General features: G+C 40.8%; 2 protein-coding genes across 4 annotated transcripts in view; one reads left to right on the top strand and one right to left on the bottom strand.

Moving 5' to 3' along the window:
* Positions 1-7,624, bottom strand: hpda (4-hydroxyphenylpyruvate dioxygenase a). The gene is made up of 14 exons (XM_037119622.1): positions 7,529-7,624; positions 7,280-7,306; positions 6,989-7,051; positions 5,808-5,912; positions 5,644-5,686; positions 5,463-5,545; positions 3,378-3,467; positions 3,177-3,283; positions 2,211-2,288; positions 1,734-1,896; positions 1,471-1,542; positions 1,215-1,337; positions 1,004-1,120; positions 1-342 (listed from the first exon to the last, which is right to left on the bottom strand). The coding sequence occupies exons 1-14, from the start codon at positions 7,529-7,531 to the stop codon at positions 229-231; spliced, it is 1,188 nt and encodes a 395-aa protein (XP_036975517.1). The 5' UTR covers positions 7,532-7,624; the 3' UTR covers positions 1-228.
* A 2,465-nt stretch (positions 7,625-10,089) lies between these two features.
* The window catches only part of mtmr4 (myotubularin related protein 4), a 44,018-nt gene continuing 33,034 nt past the window's right edge, over positions 10,090-21,073 (top strand). The window contains exons 1-3 of one of the 3 annotated variants that reach the window (XM_037119392.1): positions 14,219-14,246; positions 15,403-15,503; positions 15,655-15,769. Coding sequence is in view for 2 of the 3 variants with exons in the window: in XM_037119390.1 (XP_036975285.1) it covers positions 15,501-15,503 (3 nt within the window). In the remaining variant the exon portion in view is untranslated. Of the gene's footprint in view, positions 10,198-14,116; positions 14,247-15,402; positions 15,504-15,654; positions 15,770-21,073 lie in introns of those variants that run through there. The other 2 variants (XM_037119390.1, XM_037119391.1) reach the window with 2 other exon arrangements.

The following is a 21,073-nucleotide window of genomic DNA, read 5'->3' as shown; positions in this document are numbered from 1 at the left end:
TGCAGGAACACGAGTTTCTTTATTTAGCCATACAGCATGCAAACGTACAGACAACTTGAAGCATATCTGATCGCACTTGCAGCTTGTCACATGAAGATACTCAACACTCTGTACATGTGTTTGATTTACTGTCGTTGTGGAGGGTGTTTGCTGATTGCCTCTGAAATGTGCGCCTACAGCCATTTATAACAGTCTAAGTGTGGTTTGGCAGCCGCAGCAGGCGGAGGATCAGTAGAAGGCTTTGGCCTGCCCTTCGGGTGTCAGCACTTTGAGGTTGCCCCTGGCGTCTTGGTCCTTCTCAATGGCCTCAAAGAGAGACTTGAAGTTTCCTGCCCCAAAACCCTGGAGGGAGAACAAACACACACAGATGGCTAATTACCCAAAGATCTGCCTTCTTCTGTGTCATTTTGTTATGGCTCTGGGGATCTTCTCCCAGACACCATTCAGGGTGTTAAACGCTTTGATGTCGGATCACGGCAGATAAATATTCTCACCGGGCTCAAACATCCACTCGGGTCTGACAGGGGCGAGAGCACGCAAGTGAATCATGTAAATGTTTCCATAGATCCAGCGGTGCTCTTCGCTGTGGTTCAGATATTTGTTTTCACTTTTATGCATTGTGTGTACATGTATGGATGCAGTGAAACGCTGGAGAGTGACAAGATGTGCCTGTCCTGACAAGAGGAACGGGCGCTGGGAGTTGGAACTGAAGTGCCACAGGGTGCAACCCTATCCAAAGATCCCCCTCGCTGTGAAGCAGGGAGCCTTTTAATCTGTTTCTGTGAGAGATTTACTGAGCTTTTACAAGTGGGCTACTGTTCGACTGCTCGCGCTGGGTGGGAGCTGTAAACAGGTGTTCGGGTCTTGGCTTCTTAAAGGTGGTGAAAGTAAAAAAGAAAAAAGAAAAGAAGAAACAGGACTACAGGCCTGTAAATCCCATCAAACATTAAGGTTAAAAGTTCCCCCTCAGTTTGGTTACCACAGTAGTTTGTGCAGCACTTACAAAGTGGTTGTGCCTCTGAATGACCTCCAAGAAAAGGGTCGGCCTGTCCTGCACAGGTTTGGTGAAGATCTGGAGGAGGTAGCCCTTGTCGTCGTAGTCGACTAAGATCTTCAGTTCCTTCGAAGGAGACACGGATGATTTACATTTTAGAACATGAGCAAAAGGCCCCGTGGATGATTTCGAGCTTGCTGAAAATAACACGTATCCTCACCTGTAAACGGTCGAGGTCCTCCTTCACCTTGATCTTGGCGCTTTTGAGATTCTGCCGCAGGGCGACATAGTATGTGTCAGGCGCAGAGAGGAACTCCATCCCTCGGGCGCGCAGGTTCACTATCTGTCGTGAGACAAGAACGGGGCGGGGGGGGGCAAGATCTGTGACTTGCCTGTGCTTGCAGATTTGGCGGACAGATGAGGCTGAGGTCTGCGAAATCTGTGAATCTGACGATAATTAAACTCAGGAGACTCACGGCGTCAATGATGTTTGACGTGTTGAGGGCGATGTGCTGAACACCTGGTCCGCCGTTGTAGTCCACATATTCCTGTGAAGAGGGAGACGCGGGTCATGAAACGCACTGAGGCAGGACTGTAAGCCGAGAGCCGCCGCAAATCTGAATGTCACAATATGGTTGCGCACAGGTGGAAAGATTTTGATTTTTGATCACTTAGCACCAAACTGCACATCTGTTCCTCATATAGAAAAGGGGAGAGTGTTGTCGTTACAAAATCACACCTGGATCTGCGATATCCTTTTCCCCGGCGCGGGCTCATTGATCGGCATCTTGATGGTCTCTTCGTAGTTCGTCACCACTATGGACCTCAGTGAACTGAACTGCGTGTGGATCTGCTTGTCGTCTATCGACCAGAAACGATGGAACATCAAGCACTTCTGATACCTGGAATTTGGAGGACGCATGCACAAGAAATAGGACGACAAGTCAAACGAACAGGCCTTGGAGTTGAGTTTGGATACGCCTCATTTCCTCTCTTGCTGACTTCTCTTGATATAAAACTTGGATTTTTTCATTGTATAGATCAGTGAGATGCACAGGAACCCATGAATGTCTGCACGAATGCCCCCCCCCCACGTCAGGAGTGGAGTGACCATCGGCCTGTTTACTTGTCCTTTTACCCCATGTGTGTGTGTCTGCTCTGCTCTGCCCACCGTGTGTGTGTGTGTGTGTGTGTACGTGCGCTCCGTCAGCCTCACCAGTCAGAAACTGGCACCATTTCATCATCTGGCTGGTTTCCCACGACGTGATCGATGAAGCTCAAACCCCCCGGTGGACTACACAGAAGAAAAAGAGAAATGGGTACTTTTCCACGACAGTTCAGCAGCAGCACAATAATAAATAATAATCTGGATAATGGCTCTGCAGCTTGTCAAATGTGGGTGTCAGGGCGAGGAAATGTTTTCAGCTAGGGTTAGGGTTGTGTCTACTTTTGTCTCTGGGGAAATGAACATCAGCTGTTGCTGCTGGAAAAGAAAAAAATGGATTATTATCAGGTTGCAACGTGTAAAGCTGAATGTTACAAAAGACGTTTTCACGTTATAACAGGATGTTTTCATGTTGTCCCATCATGCAAACTCATCACAACTTGACAAGAAACTTCATCACGTGAGATCTGTTTTAATGTGTCGTTTTATGATGTATCAATAAATCATTACAATGAAAAGTATACTGTTACAACAAGAAAATGTACTTATTATGATGGGATACGGTCGTATTCTGCAGTAACATGATAATATCTTGTTATAGCGTGAAAATATCTTGCTGTGAACGACAAATAATAGGCTTTAACAAGGTAAATAACATATTGTTATAACAAGTAAAGTTTCTTGTTACAGTATGGGTTAGTATTTTCTAACAGCATGAAACATTTCCTGTTATAACAAGGTAAATAATACATTTTTATAACAAGAAAAAGGCGGCGGTTAAAATGTAAAAGCTTTGTATGATGAAATAATATTAAAGCATCCGGTTGTAACATAAAACTTTTATTCTGTAATCCCATGCTGGTCTCTTTCTCTCAGTGTAGCTTAGTAGCAATAAGCCTTTATAGAGTCGACGGTGGTGCGATGAACTATGCTTAGAAGTGTGGCGCCATTGAATCATTAAAGTCTTATTAAGATTTATAGAGTGACACTATTTTGCTAAAACCTGGACATACTCACAGTTTGGCCAACAGTGGATCCCTGAACAGGGGCTCCTTGTATCCCGGCAAGAACAGGCCTTTGTAGGGACTGAGGTACTCTATGAGTGTGTGTGTTGTATCTCCATACTGGGGACAGAGTGTGAGCACAACGTCATTCATTAATTACAGTTTTATGTGTGTATTTAGTTTATCACATGTGGCTTTCAAATCTTTTTCGCACCGTTTGAACCACGGCATACTTGACCCTCCCGTGGCTGTCCTGCTCCACCCAGGGCTCCTTGACGATTATAGCTCCTCGCTCTTTAGCTGTCTGTCAGAGGAGAGGTGTTGGGATCAGTGGTTAGCACACACAAGAGCAGTGAAACAGTGTTTGAGACCCCCACCCAGTGGCAGAAGACGGAACGTCTTCCTCTGCACGCCCCCGATTTGCTGCTTATGTAACTCAGACGACTCTCCTGTTGATCTCAGAGTGAGGTCAGTGGTGACTCGCCCGGCGGTCAACAGAGAGAGTTCATCCAAGCCTCCAGTCTGACCTTGACCGAGGTAAAGAGTTCAAATGAGTCACCGAACATCAAGGCTGCACTGACACACCGTCGCCATGTTTGTCCCGATTTCAACTCACAGGGAGGGCACCACACACATTTTAACCTGTGGGTTTTAAAGGAACACTAGGATGGAAAAAATTTTTCTCAAAAAGAAAAACTGTGTATAGTGTTTATACTGTTTCAGTGTAGTATCCTAAAGCATTGTTCAGTTTTTTTGTCTGTCTTTGTCAATGTTAAATAGATTACATAAACTAACATGTTACTTGATCTTATTTCTTCCATTTCTGACAAACTGTATATATATATATATATATACATATATAGACATATATATATATATATATATATATATATATATATATATATATATATATACATATATAGACATATAAACAGTGGTGGAAATTGATTTACTCAAGTCCAATCATGAGTTTCTTTGCAGCACTCGAGCATTTCAAATCTTTGAGGGAAATGCTGTGCTTTTTACTCCAGCACACCAACCAACCTACCCCTCACGTGAGTTACTCATTATTTTTTCAACTAATAATGCAAAATATTGCCATCAACTAAATAATGATGTATTATTACAGGGCAGTATTTTGTCAATCCTGTCCCCCGGGGGGCCTGTCCTGCATGTTTTACAGAGTGACGCAGAGACATCAGACTGTCTTTAGCGGTGACAGAGATTTCTGATGAACTTGAGTGAGTTTGAGAGTTTATCTCCTGCCAGAAATGTAAAATTGTGGATGTAGCAGTCCTGGCTGTGTGGTGTCTTGTCTGTGTGCTGAACCCGAATGTCTGAACAAACTGTTTGAGTAGCAGGTATGATTTCTTTTTTTATATGGCTGTAAGTCAAGGCTGTGGTGTCTCTATTCCATTTTGTACATTTCATTCAATTTGAACTGAAATAAGTTATCTGTGGTAAAACATTTAAGATGTTTCCCTGCTCCTACACACGATTCAGGCTGTCATCCAGCTCTGCTGAAGCTGGTTAAGAGCCCCTACATTCAAACAGGTCATATTTATAAACCCTTTATAAAGCAATTGTGTAATAAAGAGTCACAACTGATGTTTATAATACTTTGTACTGTCAATAGATACTGTGTAGTTCATCCATCCACATTGTTTGGATACCCATTAAAAAGTTTCAACTAGGGTTCATAAACCTTTAGAACTACTTAATAAATATTTTTATTAGAATGTTATCATTTATTAAGAGTGAAATGACTGTCACCTAAAATGTAGCTAACGATACACCATACATTAATCAATAATAGTACTAATGCTGATATTGTTGTACTTTTTGAATACAGCAGTTTTACTTGTAACAGAGTATTTCAACACTCCCCTTGAGCAAGGCACAGAGCCTCCAATTTCTTGGGTCAGCTGACTTTGACAGCCTTCTCGCTCTGACATCTCTCCGTACATTAAAGGGTAACTCCACCAATTTAAACATCAATGTGTTCCTATAGCTCTTGGTGATTGCTGCTGCATAAAACATGTCGTATAGAGTCTTTCTGTGGCTCCAGAGGAAGCAGCATGTAATCTGATAAATTGCCTCCAGTAATGTCACTCATCGGCTTTGTTGCATTGTGGGTAATGTACACGACAAGTAAGAATGCGTGGAAAGTAGGTGGAGTTGCACTTTAATTGAAGTGTACTGTATACGTTTTGTGCCGTGGCCCGTTCTGTCCAGCCTGTGACTTACTCCATCAGCACATCGACATCACACAATCATGTTTGTGTGTATCGCTGATTACCTTTATCAGGAAGTCACAGTCCTCCACTTGGAAGGCGATGTCTTTGACTCCATCCCCGTGTTTCATCAGGTGATGTCCCATTTCTGAGTTCAAAGACAAAACCATGTTGTAGTGCGGACACAGAGTATGTCGTGGTCACAGCATTCCACCTGTCTCACGTCTGAAATCAAGTTTGACTTGCCTTCATTTCCAGGATTGAGTGGCGACTCAAACACAAACATAATCTGTGAGGAGAGAGGAGGGGTGGTTGTGTTTGTGGAGAGGATCAGTCATCATGGGTTGTGCTGTTCAGTCAAGCATTTGAGTGTTTATTCAGTCGGCACAGGAGGTTTAATAGCTGCATACCTTGTCCTGTCTGATGACGTGAGACACCGCCTCTCGGCTGCCGGTCTCCAGACCCTTGTAGGCCAGAGGCTCGAAGCCCATCTTGTCACAGTAGAACGAGGCTGCCTGAGGGGAGATCAGACTGTCTTTAGTGAGATGGAGATTTCTAATGAACTTTGAGTCAGAGAGTTCATCTCCTCCAAGAAATGTGTGATTTTGGATTTGGCAGTCCTGGCTGAGTGGCATCTGGTCTGTGTGCTGAAATAGAATGGCTGGATGTACTGTTTGAGTAGTGGTTCCATTTTTTATATGACTAGAAGTCCAAGCTATGGCATTTTCCACTTGGTACATTTCATTTAATTGTAATTGAAATAAGTTATCTGTATTAGAATATATGAATCAGAGCCAGAATCAGAAATACACGTAAAATAAAGAATACTGAGAAAATAAGAGCTTGTTAGAATACATGATTAACAGTAGACTGGAATAATTGTACAGTGTGGTAGAGCTGAAATTTACCAATATTTTTTTCATTTCATTTTATTGATCATTTCGTCTACAATATGTCAGGAATTTGTGAGGATGCTATTACATTTTGTCAGGATCGAAGGTAAAGTACTCCAAAACCCAAAGATGTGTTTTAATGAAAAATGACTGCAACAACTGACTGATCGTCAAAATGTTGCTGATTCATTTTCTGTCAGATTACTTTTGAATATTTCAGATTGTATGTTTTTTTTTTTTGTTTTTTTTTTCTGTGAAAGTACCAATATCCATCCCTATAATGTTGTTGCAACAAACAATATTGAGATATCTGGTCAAAAAATACTGCGATATCGGATTTTGTCGCCCAGTCCCAGTATTCATGAAATGCTTTTGGCGAAATTTTGAAAATATCACGATAAATGTTGTGTATAGTGATATAGCCTAAAACTTGTGATATTACCTAAGGCCATCCCACCCAACCCCAGAACAATGTAACAGCTATTACGTAATTACCAACCCTAAACCTGTAGTTTTATAATTACCCAGTGAAAAACTCAGAAACATGATGCAGACGCTGAATCTTCAAAAACAATACCTCTGGGAAAGTTAATCTTCATTCAGTTATGAATTATGTGAACAATAATTAGATGTTACATCATGAACATAGAATTGGTGACAGAAAAAGAAAACCTTGACACAAGCGTTTGGATACTGACCTGTTTGGCATTGCCGACCCAGAAGGTGAGATGGTGAAACTTGACAAACTTTCCCCTTGCGGGCTAAAAAGGCAAGAGCACGACAGGGGAAATCCATTCACACGCAGTTATAAACACAAGCGCACGTTTTAGATTCACTGAATCAGCTTAAAGATTTGCAATCAAATCGATCATACAGTTCATTCGCTCTTACAACATTCAGCCACTCAATTATGATTCAGGTCTCCCTTCCTCGGGATGAACAGTTCTCTTCACGCATCACAGACTCCTCAGAGGCTTTTTTAATCTTACCTTCTCCCCTTTATCTGTGTAGCTCGTCTAAAAAGGAAAGAAAAGATAGAGATCATTGTAACTTGATCCACGTGTGCTCAGACTAACCTCCAGTCAGCAGATCTTTTACTTCTAATATCATTAAAATTGTTCTTATCCGCTGAAGATACAATCACCTCCCCAATTACTCAGCTGTGAAAGTGTCTAATGTCCCACATCGGGGAGCGCCTGCTCATCATCACTAACTCTGATAATGCTGGAGTCTCTTACCATGGTGTGATAGTAGATGGGCCACAGCTCAGAGAAGAAAGAGATCTAAAAACATTGTCTAACCTGGTGGCCTGCAGATAAGTACTGACCTGATGAGCAGCTGTGATTGGTCCTTTGGGAGCTACACCCACCTGTCCGCCTCCTCTCTTCCTGCTGCACTTTAGTTAAAAGGTTCAACAATAGTGGCCCAAAGTTTTGACATCTCTGCCGAGTCCAGTGAGTGTGCAATCGGTTGTCAGGCTTCAGAGCCTTCGAGGGTCATCGCGTGTACACCCACCGGGTGAAATAATTGCAATGATGATGTGATGGTCATTTTCAGACTATTTTACACAACTGATATAATGTCAGTATACTCGTATGATAAAGCAGTTACACACCTGTCAAGGATGAATGACCTTTCAATCCAACACAATGTCATGTTTTTTTGCCTTAAAATAGCAGCGTCAAAATCATTTCAATGGACTGCTGAAACTGTAAATCAGTTATCAAGGAATCAGTAGGAATATTCATGTTGATCAATCAGTGTTTAAGCTCTTAATCTTCCTGTTACACTGGTTTAAAGCAACGTTATGTAACTTTGATACCTTAAAGGGGCACTATGTAGTTTTGTAGAGGAAATTCTAACTCAGAATTTTAATACCTACAATATTAATGAGAGGATGAGACAAACTCAGAAATATTCATTTTCGCCATAACTGAAATAAACAAGCTGTTCTCAGAGAAAAAAAAAAAAGGACCCAAGACCACTGTTTTGAAGCTAGTGGGTAGGATCACAGCGTCAATTGCAATTAATGTTGCTTTAAGAATTGTCAGACATCAAAATCGAGATGTGAAATAAATAAATGAGATAAAATATAACAAAACAATAGATGAAACGGACTCAGGTGAGGAACCGTTTATCTGACTCGTTACAGCTTAAAAATCAAAATAATGCATTGAGAATATGACAAACTGAACTGAGTGTACAGCACTGAATAAAAATACCAGCAGAGGGCGCAATACCGCATGATTCAAACTGCCATGAAACTGATCACACAGTCATGTACTTCAGAACTGTCAGTACAGCCGGAACTCTCTACTTGTACAAAGACTGATTCTGAATCGTCAACTGTATTTTTTATTCTTGGAGATTATATGAATAGTGGGAGCCGTTAAGTTCATCAGGATTCACATGTTAAAACAAGGATTAAAAAAACAGGCTGTTATCATGACACCTGTTCTATTCATTATAACTGGGATCACCACATTATTTGGCAGATCAAAAAGCCTTAACACAACAGCACACATGTATTTTCTTTTAGCTTCTCGGCAGTTTAGGCAGAGGTTATAGGGATCATTGGGAGGTCGCGGTGTGCCCAGCAGTTCAGGGGGAAGTGTCAGGGACAGTAGCAATGAGAGTGCTGAGGCGTAAGTGTGGCTGTTGACTGGGATCAGAGAGCATATTAGGTCAGGCTGTTACACATGAGGCAGATTAACAAAAATAGTGTCTGGACCCCTGCTGCAGTGTAATGGTGCAAAGGCAAGAGCATGTCAGATGTATGTAGGCCTGTAGATACGCTACTCTCTAGGTCAGGGAAGCCCCACAAGAAAGACAAGGGTCATGTGGTTGATTGTTCAACGAGTTTGCGTCAGTACTGGGTCACATTGGGCACTCAAATAACAACTCAGAACAAGAAGTGATCTAATTAGGGCAGCATCTTGCAGTTATTTCCATGATCGCTTAATTCATTGATTATCTTTTTTATCAACAGATTGTTTTGTCGATAAAATGTAAGAAATATAAATAGTCAGAAATGCTCACCACCAGTTCCCAGAGAACAGTATGACTAATTGTTTTGTTCAAGTATCCCAAAAGATATTTCATGTACAGTTATATAAAACAGAGGAACACACTGCAAAACACATTTTAGAAGCTGGAGCAGGAGGAAGTTTGCTTTGTTTTTTGGCTTGGAGGATGACTTTTCACAAACAAGCAATTATCAGAATTGTAATTATGTCATTTTCCACTGATTGAATTATCAATTAACTGACTAATTGTCTCAATTTTAGATCTCGCCATCTCTGACGTCTTAGCAGAGGAGGTCAGGCTGGCTTGAACTGCATTAAGCAGCCCTTAGATGGAATTTCCCTGAAACAAATATTGGTATGACCTTTTAAAAGACTTCCCTGTAATGGTTCCCTCTTTTGTTTTTGTTTTCACAGTTTCTCTATATACAGTATAGCCTTGTGTATTATGTATCATTTTATTTTAATAATATCTTTAAATTATTGACAGCTATGGCTCAACGCATTTACAAAGCTCTCCAATTTCAATTTCATTTTCACTGATTAAATGTTTTTTCTTGGATTCCTTGCACATCCTGCCGGGCAGCGCCTGTGCGCACGTACCGCTCCTCTCTGCATGTGTGGATCCAGTTTGTGCCGCGCTGTGATTTTCTATTGGTGCGCTTCTGGAGCTTTGTGCCACCTGATTCGCTCCTCTGTGGGTGTGTGCGATTCATTCGCCTGACTGTTGTAAGTCGTCATTGGCCGGCACGAATTCTGCGGCGCCATTGGCTAACAACGTTCAGTTTCATTCGTGACTATTGGCTGGCGCTGTTGTCATCACACAAGAATGCGGAAGTCGTGTAGTCTACTGAGTCACCGTTGTGTCAGCTGATTCTTTCTGAGTGAGTAACTCGATTTATTCTTCAAAATTAAGTAACTTGTAGATAATGTATTGTGTGTGACATGTTCCCAGGCTGTCAGACTTGTGTTGGACGTGTGAACCTTGAGCCGTTTTGTCGTTTTCGGTTTGCGAATGAGCGAATTTTACGCGCCAGCCTCCCGTAGTGTTGCTATCCCGGCAGCTAGCACGATGCTAACGTTTGGAAACACAGCACATACACATACACGCACTTTCGGTTTGACTAAACTAGTCGCCTCCGAGCATTGTGGCAGTCTGTGGCGAGGCTGTCGTCCACTTTCACTTTCACCTCGCATGTCATTAAACTTTATCTCTGTCATCACGCGACCACACCTGTTGTGTTGTCACGAGTCATATGGAGCACCTGTTATACCGTGCTCCGGCGGAGCTGCACATTTTACCGGCATGGCTTGAAATATGTGGTTGGGCCAATTGTTCTTCTGATCAATGGGAAGCACCGTGAATCCCCACGGGGCTGGAAATGTATTTTTACTCTAATGAGGAAGAGAAACTGGTTTTGCAAAGGGCGTCCTGTGACTTAACACTCATCTCTATAATTGTTACTTGATATATTTGACAACAGATTTGAGTATTTCTTCCCAGCGTCACTGCTCTCTCGTTACACCTGCCACTTTTTTTTATTAACTGTCAGTCGCTGTGGTTGAAATGATGTATTGGGTCATTAAGTTTTATTTAATGTAGTATTATTTTCAGAGTGCACTAATTTGCTGATTATTTTCAACGTTAATCAGTCAGTCAATTAAAAGTGGACGAATATTTTTTTTTTCTGTAGATTTAATTCAGCATGAGTGTCTTTATCAGTTTATCAGTTATGCAGTGAAAGCCACTGGATTTACAAATTGAACACAGCTAAATGATATGAAGTGAGAAAACTGATTGTCTTGTCTTTAATTATGTTTTTTATTGCACGTTTACATAAACACTGATCACATGGGCAAACTGTGCTTCAGCTGTGGAGACAGACTTATTTGAAATGGCTGGAAAGATGAATGCTTCTCCTGTTGGCAAATCAATATAAATCAGGAAATCAATGTGGGACTGTAGGTAGTCAATCTAGACTTTAAAATCACTGATATGACGATACTCACGATTATCCCAGTAATGGAAATTGCCTACTGTCAGCGCATACTGAGCGTTGACCGTAAGGCAACAACAATTAATCGATTCACCAACAGAGTGATAGAAAATAAATTAGTCGGCAGCTGTGTCGTAATAGTTTAGTTGCTTCAGTCATTTTTCAAGTGGAAAGTGTTAAAAAAGAAATAGCTGGTTTCAGCCTGTTAAATAACAGAATTTGCTGCTTTTCTTTGTCATTCATGAAAGTAAATGAGCAGTCTTTGGGGTTTGGACTGTTGGTTGGACAAAGAAGCAATTTGAAGACTTTGCTTTGGACTCGGGAATTGTGGCAAGCATTTTTCACAATTATTGAACATTTTATGTTGGTTGCCACACTTCTAAAATGCTGATTGACATGAAGAATTAATCTGTGGAGATGAAGTCTTTAAGCTTTCAGTCCATTGCAGCAGCTGATGTTTTTCATAAAAGCGTGTGTCTTCATTATAGGACATGAGGACTCCTATATCTTCTCCAGACCATCTCCCTCTCCCCTCAGTAAAGTTCACACCCTTCAGTCTTATCTTTGTTGCAATTACTTGACTGCTCAGTCCTCCCACTCAGTTTACCATCTGCTCCTGAAGTAGCTTCCAGCTCCGCTATCCTCAAAAGCCCAAACTTAACATCAAGCCAATTTGTGTGGCATTTGCAAATGTAGACTTGTTTATTGAACCTTAATACTTTTTTAGTTTTGACCTAAATGTGTCCTTAGCATTGAGCATTGGGGGTTTTGCAAGCTGGAATTGAATAATTTCTCAGATCTGTCACCCTATTAAATTTTCCTGTTTTCCCCCTCATTTTAATGAAAAGTTTTCCAAAGTATTTGGAGGCTTGTGTTTGGTAGAACTTAACTTTTAAGATGATTGGGATGATTCTTTTCTTAGATATTAAAATAATCAATGGTTTTGCAGAGAATAATGTTTTCGTTCTCATTGTAAGCTATTAGTTAACTTAAAGTTGTGGTACTAGGGTATTGTATTAGTACAAAGGAAGATGTGGAAGGTACCTAGAGTTAATAGTAACACTTTTCATTCACAAGTACACACCAACCTGTCTGTGGAATTTTTAATTTCTATTTTTTGACAAGACAATACGTGTGTTTAAAGATATCTCCCTGACAACACCCCAGCTGCAGCCTCTGGTGTGTTATTTTCACAAGCATTGCCTTTAAACAGGTGTCAGGTTGAAGACATCATTGCACATGTGATCAGTGTGTTGAATTGACCTCATTAAACCTCTGTAAAAGCAGAATTACCACTGACAGGCGCTTGCAGTCTGTGCATCAAAAGATTCAGGATTCAATTTAATTAGCAATACACAAGATTGTATAATACAGTTGTAATTATTGTGCTGTCATGCTACTAAAAAAAACAAGTTATATAAATGAATGAATAAACAGATAAATCATAAAAATAAACTGTGTATTTTGTGTGCCAGTATGCAGACAGAGAGCACGACTCGAGGGAATGAGTTTATAAACCAAATTGTGTTCTCGTCTTGACAGAGAAAAATACGATTGCATTTCACTTTAAAAACATGTACTTAGAAAACTTAATAATCAAACTGATAATGGTGCCAGTAGAGCCATTTGAGAAATATTGTCAGCCTATAGATGTTTTAAACATAGATGATTAATAATAAAGTGAGCTAATTGGGTGGCTAACATGCAGAGTTGCATGTTGGGGCCTCTGTAGAGCTGCCAGGCTTTTGTCCTCTGGCCCATTGTTTTGCTTCTGTAGTTGACAATCATACTGTACGGTTCAGTCTCATTTCTCTCATCAGCCCTGTTTCCTGCAGCAGTACGCAGCTGTTGCAGCCACCACGGTCTGATAAACCCACTGTATATGAGCTGTAACCAACGCCAAACTGCAGACAGAGTGAGCAACGAGCACTTAGCGTCCAGTTACCACACGTATGATGTCTTGTCAAGAAAAACAGAAATAAAATTCCACAAGATCCATACGTTATTCCCTGAGAAATCTTGCAATGTAATGCCCTATCTCGCAATGTAAAAGAAAGTATGAAAAAAATTGAGGACCCGTCCTTGTATGCGGATCTGTGCCAAAAGTTAATGGGATCTGTTCTGGGCTGAGACCCATCCTCCGTCCAAGTTTAATGGAAATCCGTTCAATAGATTCTGAGTATTCCTGCTGACAAACCAACCAACCAATAAACAAATGGACGAGGGTGAAAGCAAAACATACTCGGTAGAGTTGATTGAATTAGCAATTGTTAGCCACCACAACTTTAAAGACAATTGTATGTCAGGTTGTGGTCAAGGTTCTTGTCCAACACTTGGCCAAATCATAAATTATCCATCTTCAAAGGTTTGGTCTCCTTACTTCCTTTACACAATAATTTTGCTGCTAAATTTGTGTGTAACTTTGGTAATGATCGGCCTTGATTTGAGTTACACCGCATTATATTAACATTTTTATTACACATTCTATTTCATCAGTAGGTGACTCATCCTGAGTAAAATTGTGATATTGTACCTTTAAAAACAATTGCGTATCTTACATCTAGTTTAATGTAATCTTATTTTTATATTCATGACAGACCAGCAGTAAAAGCTGTCCCTTCTGATAAAAATGAGTCACGAGCGGAGGTGGGTGTAAATGTGGAAAGTCCATGCCCTGTAGTACGGCTTCTTTCACTTTGAGAAGCCTGGCACTAAGAGAGTGGGAGGGAGAAAGAGTAAGCGATAGAGACAGAGCGAGGGAGGGAGTGAGGGAGGGAGGGACGGAGGGAGGCATGTCATGCACTGCATTACAACCAGTATGTGTTTGGGAGACGGAGACTACTGCTACTTTGCAAAGCACTGAGCTTAAATTCAACCTTTAGAGATAGACAAAAGTTAAACTTTTCAAAGGTTTTGAGATTCAGCACATTGTACAGGTAAGAGAAGCTTACTTTGGGAGCAGTATTTTGTAAGTTGAGAGTAGTTTTTCCTCTGTTTGTGGAGCTGTGTGCAAAAGGGGGTGTGTCTGGGAAAAAAAAAAGTAGTAAAATGAGACAGCGAGAGCTTTAATCCATTTATACGTTGCGTCCGTGTAATCAGTGTGTAGGTAGTTTAGTCTAGTCCTCAAGACAAGGAAGTGAATGCTGTGTCCATGTTTTGTTTAGCTGTGTGTGTGTGTGTTCGTGTGTGTGTGTGTGTGTGTGTGTGTGTGTGTGTGTGTGTGTGTGTTTGCGCGTCTCTTTTATAGTAAACCTACACTGAGTTTCCTGACTGAGCTTACATATGCACAGGAAGAGAAGGCAGTGCAGTATGAGAGAATTACTTTTCATGCACTTATTTAGTGCATCAAGTGTTTGGTTTCAGGCTGCTCACTCTATATTTATTGTCAGTGTTTAAACTTGTCCCTCTATTGTGTGTGCAGCCACTGTAGCAGCCCACAGCCCTGTTTAGATATCCAGTACCAGAAGTAATTTCAGAACCTCCCAGTCATGTTGTTTGAAGATCCACCTCAGCGTGCCAGCTGGAACACTGTTGGGTGTTGGGTGTGTAGAAGAGTCGTGGAGTTTGGACACTTCTGCTGCTTACTTCTTCTGCACTTATCTGTTTGGCTGCTGATAATCAGACGAAGAATGTTGAGTTTGCATTTCCTGTAAATTAGAGTTTCTCTCCTCAGGTCAGGTCATATCAGGTCAGCCATTCTGCTCTGAGTTTTCCAACGTGGCGTCGGACTTCATGCATGTGTCTGCATGTCTGTCTGCAGCACTACATGTGTGCAGAGTGTTTGTTTACACTGACTTGCCCTCATTTGTAGCCAGCAGGTCTTGCCCCAAGCAGCAATACTCTCCTGCAAGCATTGAATCATTGGGTTTTAGAAGTGGTAGCAGGGGAGTGAATGATGAAATGTAAAATAAATTCATATTCTACTTCTACATCACTGAGATTTTATGATTTCAGTGTCCACTTTTATCCTACTTGCCTGTACTTTAGACCAAGAAAGGAATCCAGCCATTTGCGCAATCACACGTACTCCACAACCACCCACACACACACACACACCCCATGTCTGAAGGTAGTGTGTTTTTATGTTGGCAGGAGCCATTGCTGGCACAGAGGAGCCCAGTAGACTGGAGGAGAGGGAGGGATCTGAAGAGGAGCGCCCCAACCGACTGTCTACAGCACTGGCTGGCAGCATGGTGAGCCAATAACACTGCTGGGGAGGGGACTTTTATGTTTATATATGCTGTGTATATATTCTGCTTAGATTCCTGGTTGGTACCTCTCTGTACTCCCAACATGCTCTCTCAAGACAAAATGACAAGTTGGGACTTTTTCACTCTCAAACAGGAAATGGCACAATACGCTGACAGGCCTAAACAGAGTGCAAGGTGTTGCAACATGTTTGACAACAGACTGTGAAACTCAGGCACTCGAATACCACACATCATTTCAGGATTCCCTGGTAATTAATTGCGTACGTGTCTTATTTTTTTTTGTTTAACAGCCACTTTCATATATGTTGCTTAATATGATGCATCGATTGCAGTGTTCTTGCCCAATTCCAAGATTATTTCAAGTCTTACTTCCTTCATTCTAAGAGCTACAATAATACTGGTTTATAAGAAATACAGGAAGTTAGCCAGCCAAATGCTGGGTAATATGTAAATAGCTGGTATATGTGCTTCATTCAGCAGCAAAAACAGATAAAAGAGTAATGAGTGGCTGTTAAAGTAATTGAGTGGCTGTGAAAGTAATTGAGTGGCTGTTAAAATGCAAAATATATACTAGCGATTCTGCCAGTGGACAAAGATGTCAATTTAGCAGAAAATCAAATTTCCCTTAACTTCCTTTTCGCCAAGAAGTAGTCCATACCCTTGTCTATTAAAAAGCAGCACGATAAAGGTTATGTTTGATAGATTTTGATAAGCGAGACACATTTGATAATTAATCAGCCTTACTTTAAAAGATAACAAAATAATGATTTTGTTTCTTTTTTCATGTTTGGCCATGGTTTTGGGTGGGAAACCTGCAAAGGATCAAGTCATGTTTGCTGCATTAAAGGCACTATTGCTACTGTTTTAATGCAGTAGCTAATCGGATTTAAATAGACAGACAAACAAACTCCTACTGGTTGTACATCTTTCCTGCACAGAGGGAGGCAGGGAGATTTTGGGATCAACAAATATGCAAACAAATAACTGGATATAAGAATTCAGCCTAAATGGGGACTGATGGCTGTCCAGTTTGAGTGAGTGAGAGTAAATCATCCTCAGGCAGCATCTGCCTCCGTCCCAGTAGTAGTTTACTCAGCAGGGTCACAACTTTATGGCACTGTTTGTTTCATTTGAGAACGTGCTGCCAATTCAGTAGAAGAGCTGTGTAGCAAGTTACAGATGTTACAGGTCTTTGATGTAGCTTCCTGCCACATGTCTCCTGTACAGCTCTGTTATGCACATCCAGGCCTGATTAACCTCCTATTTATATGAAGAAGCTAATGGGGATATGTGACAGTTCAAGTTATTGAATGCATGTGCCCCTGAGCATGCCTGCTACTGAATGTAAACCTCAGCTGTGTGACCCAAATGTGAAATAAAGGCTTAAGCTGTAGTCAAGCCGTGAGAGTGTCCACCCAAGATGACCAAGGCATCGCTCTGCTACTGTAAGTACTGAACTAAGATCTGTCCATTTATCTACTGATTGCCCTCTAGTGGATACTTTTGGCTACTCAGCTCTGAGGCCAAACTGATTGTTTTAGGTGATATTATCACGAAAGTAATCTGTGCTCAAATATGGAGAAGTAGTTGTACTGCTCAGGTTTCTACATGCACCTTTGCTGATCCAGAGTGATTCTTTGGAAGTGCTGAGTCACACAGCTTTTACTGTACGTCAGACAGGCAGTGGTTTGTTTTGCTACAGTCGTGGGCCTGAAGGTTGTAATTATACTGAAGCATAGTGAACACAACAAGCGAGCTGCACGACTGTTTGTAGGTCACACAACTCTAATTGCATTTCAAATGAGCAATGCAAGCTGTGCATTTTATTTAAAAGTAATTATAAAGTGCACATGTTAACAATGGCTTGACTTTGACTGAAGTGCTCTGTTTCTCTTTGCTGAAGAAATGTCAGGGCTCTAGACCAACTTTACTCTCTAGTAGCACTGGTGCTCCCATACTAAAAAATGTACGAGTAGTGACACACCGCTTAAATCATCATGTTCTGCAAAGCATTTGTATTTTTTCTATCTTAACTGTAATACTGATTCATCTGTTCATAATATTCAGTTTTGAACTGCTGCTCTGCAATTTCTGGTTTATCAGTTAAGTGTCTAAACTGCAGACTGGATTCTTTATAATGGACAAAGTGATAATTGAGTCCATCCATCCATCCATCCATCCATTTTATTCCGCTTATCCGGGGCCGGGTCACGGGGGGCAGCTGCCTGAGCAGGGACACCCAGACTTAATTATATTTGAGTCACTTATTTAAAAAAAAATGTATTGTTGATTTCATAAAACAAAATCAATAGGGCATGTGAGGTGCTCCTTGTTAGTTGCACGGCCTCTAAAAATGGTTGAAAATTACATCTCAAAGGTCACCGTCTGAAGCCCTGGATATGCTTTAAAACACTAGGCTCCTCAAAATAGATGTTAAATGTTTATTCTTCTTCATTTTTAGCAAATTGAAATAAAATACTGTATCTTGCAATAGCACTGTTATACTCTGTGATTTTGGGGAAACAAGCCACGTGATGGCCTGTCCTTTTGCTTTGTCTCAGTGAACGTACTTCAGCGATAGACAGTGCTAAAAGACAGGGGAAGCAGTGCAGGCACCAGATGAATGACAGATTCCTCTTGAGACTAATGGGTGCAGCTTTTATGGGACAGAAATAGGAAGTGTAACAGGAGGATGTGTGTCCCGAGGTTCTGGTCAACTGGTTCCACAGAATGCCACGGTGGCTAGCTGCCCAGCTCTCAGCCTTTTTATGGGATGCGCTGTCGAGCTCTGGGCTTAATTGATGGCGGGACTGATGAACAAATAATGTGCCCACTGATGCACGTAAAACAAGAACGCAGACCCCAGTTTGTCCTGTGTTGGAAGTTCAGCTTCATACATTTCTGAAAAACATTTTTTATTACATGATTATTACATGTGTTGCCTTTTGGGCGTGGTCAGAAGTGTGCTCTGTTGCTCGTGTAACATGACTCACCAGTAATCTCAGGTGTATTAAAAACACCTATTAGTCCCTCTGCCGCAGCAGGTGACAAGTTCACTTGAGGTCAGCAAAGGCCATATTTGAAGTCAAGTTACTCTGTGATTGATGCATAGACATTTGTCGCATTTGTGCAACATGAATATGAAGTTTTTTTATACATGTATGGTATAAAACTTATAAGGTAGAAACTGCTACAACTAATGATATTTATCTGTTCTCAGTTGCTGTTGATCTAAGGGTTATTTTCTCTGATGGAATAGTGAGACATTTGTTCCAGCAGTTTGTTCCACAGGTAATATGATCCCTTTAATCCTGTCTTGTGAAGCGGCGTTTAATTGCTTCCCAGCCTCCCGCTTTTTCATTGGAACGGAACAGGAAGTATTGAGTTCATGCTGTTGTCCACTCATGCTTCGGTATTGTTAGCAGGATAATGTGAGAATGGAAACGGGGACAATGGGGTTGTTTTACTCAGCTCTCAGTACTCGCAATGCATTGTAATGCTACCTTGTAATGGTTGTGCAGAACCTGCAAGAGAAGTTTGTGTTTCTGTGTCACTGCCCCACATGAAGTCACCTGCTTATGTAAGAATTAAAGCACCTGTGTGTGTCTTTTTAAATATTTTTACAAAACGCTGACTAGACACCAGACTGAGGTAGTTAAAGCCAGAGGGTTCATTCCAGGTTGTTGGAATGTTGTTAATGATTTGACTATAGCTCTCCTTGAATGGTCTTGTGCTTCTAGCATTGTTTGACCCTGCTGTGGTTCCTGAAGTCTGGCTGTCAGTGTCTGGTTCCCTGTTCCACCTTTATATGCTCTTCAGATAATGGTAACTTTGGTGTTTTGTTCACTGTGGTGCATGTACCCTTATAAGAACCTGTTGACCAGAACTATTGCATGTTTCTGATGTATGGTTTTTGATGGATACTTGGCAGCCAATCAAATTATTGCAAAAAGGTTGAAAAGATTACATTATAGTAACAAGTAATTGAAATTTAGATTTAAATTGTAAAATGTATGTATTGATAACTAAATCAGTTTACAGACACTGAAAACCATTTGGATATATTTTAGCCCCATTAACTTCCTGGGCATCATATCTTATTCATATCCCACTTCTATAGCTGTGTGTCAACATGTAGGCTGACACTCTGTGTTGGTGACTCGCTGCCCTCCTTTCCTAAAATAAAACCTCAGACACAAGAGGCCAAATCTGGTGTTCAGTTTTGCGGCTGGTTCGGGCGGGGCTGGGCAGGCAGAGAGGGGGAATTTGAAGCCCAGTGTTTGGACTGTGGACCCACTCAACGATTAGGTCACAAAATTCAGAAATACAATATTTTCTAAAATGTGCACCCAGATTTTGCTTTTCTGTGGATAACTGGAAAACTATTTGAAAGCTATAGCTTTACATGCCTGAAACTGTTCAAAATATAAACAAGTTTTACCACAACATTATTCACACAAAAACTGTGTGTCTAAACCCACTGCATGTTTACTAGTATACCTGTTGAGGTTTTTCATAGCCTCAGTAAATAGTTAAAAGTTATTTTATAGTCTGCTAATCTCATCTGGGGGAAAGCCCTCCACACTTCCAAACCTGATGAGCTTGCACTTGCACGTCCGAGATATGAGAAGTCTTAATCATTGGCCTGCTGCCAAAGAAATAAACACTTCCAGGTGCTGCTGAGTGATTTTCTGTCCCACAACATCACATGACAGAGAAGCAGGCATAACTTCCGCACTGTACATTATTTTGGCTCTTACTATGACAGCTCACTCAAGCATTTGCGTATGATAAACAGTTAAACTCATACCAGGAAAGATTGATCTGCTGATATGTTTGGGCTTAGCTGCAAGGCACAATATTTTATTTCACTTCTACTTTTTCACTAAAGGGAAATGAATATAAGGAGTCACAGGTTTACCATGTGACATGTAAATGATTCTTTGTAAGCCACTGCTTGATTTGTGGAAGTGTGTTTTATAGCAGCAGATGCATGAGTCCATTTACCTAATGAGATGGAGATGGCCTCCTGCAGCATGAAGCTCTCCCTCCTAATATATAGACCTATTAAAGATACAAGCTGAAAGGTAATCAAAACTAGGCAATTAAAAAGTAGTGACATTTTGTGAAATAGATCTAGAAAGTCTTTATTAAATGGACATTCAAATGTTTTTATGTTCAACAAGGTCAATTTTGAATGTGCCTTTTTGAATGGAATAACCTAGAAATGACTATATAGTATGCAATATATTGATGGATTCTATTAAATCAGCAAATTTTCAAACACAGTTGTGCACAGACAGCTGTGCATATGTTTCACATGCAGCTGTATTATTATTTGTACTGCGGATGCTGGATAAATATTCAAATTTTTTTTCTACAACTGTATTGTTAAGATGAAACTTTTTTGTAATCAAAAACACAATGCAGTTACAACTAGTTTCAGTTCAGCAGATAACATGCATGGATGCGCAGGGAAAACATGTTGAAGCCCAGAGGTTAAATGACATGCTGGAAAGTCTTGCTGTTATATAACTACATCCTTGTGATTT

This window comes from Acanthopagrus latus, chromosome 13, assembly GCF_904848185.1.
Source record: "Acanthopagrus latus isolate v.2019 chromosome 13, fAcaLat1.1, whole genome shotgun sequence".
NCBI classification, from domain to species: Eukaryota; Metazoa; Chordata; class Actinopteri; order Spariformes; family Sparidae; genus Acanthopagrus; species Acanthopagrus latus.
The sequence above is the reverse complement of the archived record's forward strand: the minus strand, read 5'-3'. Positions and strand labels throughout refer to the sequence as shown.

Bases quoted from the DNA above. Each gene is read 5' to 3' on its own strand.
- hpda (XM_037119622.1), bottom strand. The intron at 5,913-6,988 runs GTCAGTATCCAA...ATCTCCCCTCAG, and splicing joins GGGTCGGCAATGCCAAACAG to GCAGCCTCGTTCTACTGTGA. The intron at 1,897-2,210 runs GTGAGGCTGACG...TCCAAATTCCAG, and splicing joins ATGGTGCCAGTTTCTGACTG to GTATCAGAAGTGCTTGATGT.